Source organism: Charadrius vociferus, unplaced genomic scaffold (genome assembly GCF_000708025.1).
Source record: "Charadrius vociferus isolate BGI_N301 unplaced genomic scaffold, ASM70802v2 scaffold484, whole genome shotgun sequence".
Classification (NCBI taxonomy): domain Eukaryota; kingdom Metazoa; phylum Chordata; class Aves; order Charadriiformes; family Charadriidae; genus Charadrius; species Charadrius vociferus.
The window spans coordinates 3,526-7,328 of NW_009648074.1; the positions used below are offsets into that span (position 1 = coordinate 3,526).

The window sequence follows — 3,803 nt, forward strand, 5'->3', positions numbered from 1 at the left end:
CCCATCCCCATCCCATCCCCATCCCATCTCCGTCCATCCCATCTCCATCCCCATTCCCATCCCATCCCATCCCATCCCCATCCCATCCCATCCCTGTCCCCATCTCCATCCCCATCCCTGTCCCAGTCCTCACTGATGGCAGCGATGAACTTGTCGAAGTGGCTGAAGGGGACGAGTGGCTCCGGCAGCTCCCGGAAGAAGAGCTTCAGTGCCCCGGTGACAACGTGGATGTCTTCCCAGCGCCCATCATCCAGGTCCAGGTGCTCGTCTGCGGGGCCGGGGCAGCACCTCAGGCAGGTCCCACAGCCCTGGGGATGGCTGAGGGTCCCCGTCCCTCCCTCCCCATCACCTTGCCCTTGGAGGGAGGGGGTCATATCCCATTTGTCCCCTGTTGTCACCGCTGGTGACCTTACCGTGCTCCACTTTGTAGCGCAGTTTCTGGATGGTGGCCAGGTTGCCGCTGACCCTGTACAGCCCATCGATGTCCAGACCTGGCACATGGAGGATGAGATGATGGAGATGGAGGAAAGCTCCCAGTTAACCACAACCCACCCCGGGATGTGACACCGATGGAGCTCCGGGTACCCAACATATCCCCATTGTCCCCTGGGAGATGCCTACAGCTCGGTGACAGCGACTGGTGTGGCTGGGCCAGCGTCCGCAGCAGCCAGCGCCGACCTTCCGGGGAAAACCCAACCGTCAAATTTAGGCTTTACCCAGAGCTGTCCCCATCCCGCTGACCCCCGGGTTGTCCCCGTCCCCGAGTCCCGGGGTGGTACCTCTCCTCTCCACGGTCTGGATGCACTGCAGGACGAAGCGGGGCACCGTCCCCCGCTCCCGCTCGCACAGCGCTTGCAGGGAGCAGCCGAAAATCTGATCTGGAAAAACCAACGGGAACTTGAGCACAGCTGGGTGACACCGACAGGACACCCAGCGGCAGGTCCGGGCTGGGGGACAGGGCTGGGGACATCGCGTGAGGGCCCGTTCCCATACGGGGTGGCCCGAGGTGATGGGACATGCTCAAGGCCATCACCGTGACGTTGGGTCCAGGGTTGGGTTTGGTCCCCCAGCCCTCTGTCTGAGCTCCATTCCCAGCTGTCCCTACCTACCTCCCAGCCTGGGGACACCCCGAGGGGGCTCAGCCCCATCCTGAGCACCCACCTTTGATGTACCTCCATCCCAAGCACCCATCCTTGATGTAGCCCTATCCTGGTGCCCATCCTTGATGTATCTCCATCCTGAGCACCCACCCTTGATGTCACCCCATCCTGGCACCCACTTTTGATGTTGCCCTGTCCTGGGCACCTACCTTTGCCATAGCCCCATCCTGACACCCACCTTTGATGTAACCCCATCGTGAGCACCCACCCTTGATGTAGCCCCATCATGGGCACCTGCCTTTGATGTTGCCTCATCCTGAGCACCCACTCTTGATGTAGCCCCATCCTGGTACCCACCCTTGATGTACCTCCATCCTGAGCACCCACCCTTGATGTGCCTCCATCCTGGCACCCATCCCTGATGTAGCTCCATCCTGTCACCCACCTTTGATGTCACCCCATCCTGGTGCCCACCCTTGATGTTGCCCCATCTTGACACCCACTGTAGCCCCATCCTGGGCACCTACCTTTGACATAGCCCCATCCTGACACCCACCCTTGATGTATCTCCATCCTGAGCACCCACCTTTGATGTCTCCTCATCCTGTCACCCATCCTTGATGTAACTCCACCCTGAGCACCCACCCTTGATGTGTCTCCATCCTGAGCACCCACCTTTGATGTATCTCCATCCTGTCACCCATCCTTGATGTAACTCCATCCTGAGCACCCACCCTTGATGTGTCTCCATCCTGAGCACCCACCTTTGATGTATCTCCATCCTGTCACCCACCCTTGATGTATCTCCATCCTGAGCACCCACCTTTGATGTCACCCCATCCTGAGCACCCATCCTTGATGTATCTCCATCCTGTCACCCACCCTTGATGTATTTCCATCCTGAGCACCCACCTTTGATGTCACCCCATCCTGAGCACCCATCCTTGATGTATCTCCATCCTGTCACCCACCCTTGATGTATCTCCATCCTGAGCACCCACCTTTGATGTACCTCCATCCCAAGCACCCATCCTTGATGTAGCCCTATCCTGGTGCCCATCCTTGATGTATCTCCATCCTGAGCACCCACCCTTGATGTGTCTCCATCCTGAGCAGCCACCTTTGATGTATCTCCATCCTGTCACCCACCCTTGATGTATCTCCATCCTGAGCACCCACCTTTGATGTCACCCCATCCTGAGCACCCATCCTTGATGTATCTCCATCCTGTCACCCACCCTTGATGTATCTCCATCCTGAGCACCCACCTTTGATGTACCTCCATCCCAAGCACCCATCCTTGATGTAGCCCTATCCTGGTGCCCATCCTTGATGTATCTCCATCCTGAGCACCCACCCTTGATGTGTCTCCATCCTGAGCAGCCACCTTTGATGTATCTCCATCCTGTCACCCACCCTTGATGTATCTCCATCCTGAGCACCCACCTTTGATGTCACCCCATCCTGAGCACCCATCCTTGATGTATCTCCATCCTGTCACCCACCCTTGATGTATCTCCATCCTGAGCACCCACCTTTGATGTACCTCCATCCCAAGCACCCATCCTTGATGTAGCCCTATCCTGGTGCCCATCCACCACCTGGCTTTGGGGGGAGGGGTGTGCTGCTTGTGGCTGAGAACGGCGCCCAACTCATTACACCGATGACCCCAATTGTTGCCGTTTCCCAGTAAGCCGGGGCGGCTGGAAACCTCCTCCCCGTGCAAAGCCCGAGAGGAAAAACCCCTCCAGGAGCGAGGATGTCTCTTGGTGACATCTCCATGCCCTTGGTGACATCTCCATGCCCGTAGGAAAGGGACAGGGGCAGCAGAGCACGTCCCTTTGCTCCCAGCCCCGGGATGTCCCCTATTGTCCCCACCACCACCAACCCCAGAACATCCCCTTCGCCGCTGGTGGGATGAAGCAGGCAGGTGCTGGCATTGCCACCGCCCTGCGGGCCACGCGCGGACACCTACGGGTGACCTCTGTCCCCCTCCGCTGTCACCGGGCTCACCTCCAGGACATGCTTCTTGCTGGACTTGTCCTTGCCGGCCCAGGTGAGGGTGGCCCCGCGCAGCTCCACCGTGTGCTCGGGGGTGGTCAGGGTGCTGGGGTGCCGCTGTGGGAGCAAGGGGAGGTGACACCGCTGGCACCCACCCGGAGGGGACGGGGACATCGGGGTCCTCCTCTGTTGGAGGGCTGCGGGCTTTCCTCCTCCAGAAAGGCAGGAGTGGCAAACGTCCCTTGTGGGACATCTTTGTCCCCTCCCATGGCACCGGGGTCTCTCTGCGGGACAAGGACATGGCGCTGCTGCCGTGGGTGTGGTGGCCACCAGCTTGGGGACAGCCCGGCCCTACAGCCACCGACACCATGTGGGACATCCCCAGCCCTGCCTGGGGACACGGGGGGTGGTGGTGTCTTCAACTTTAGGGTCCCTCTTGGTGACAGCACCGCGCAGGAGCAGCGTTCCATGGGGAAAGGAGTTTGGGTGGCCGTCCCCAGGGAGGGGACAGTCCCTCGGGGTTTTCATAGGGGAAGAGCATCAGACCCGCTTGCTCTCCCCATGCCCTGGGTTTTGGGGTGCTTTGACCACGCTCCCCCTTCCATCCAGCCCCTCTCCATCCTTCTTCTGCAGCAGGGACCCCCCGAGACAGACCCCCCTGTGGCCCCGCGGTGGGGCCAGCACCGTGTGTCCCCCCCTCTG

At 60.2% G+C, this 3,803-nt stretch overlaps 1 protein-coding gene across 1 annotated transcript in view; it reads right to left on the reverse strand.

The window, feature by feature from the left end:
• LOC104285391 (rho GTPase-activating protein 27-like) overlaps positions 1 to 3,803 on the reverse strand; it is an 8,885-nt gene that overhangs the window by 865 nt on the left and 4,217 nt on the right. The window contains exons 5-8 of the mRNA XM_009883846.1: positions 3,083 to 3,218; positions 780 to 878; positions 414 to 491; positions 134 to 268 (exon numbers count right to left, since the gene is read on the reverse strand). Of these exons, the coding sequence (XP_009882148.1) occupies positions 134 to 268; positions 414 to 491; positions 780 to 878; positions 3,083 to 3,218 (448 nt within the window). The remainder of the gene's footprint in view (positions 1 to 133; positions 269 to 413; positions 492 to 779; positions 879 to 3,082; positions 3,219 to 3,803) is intronic.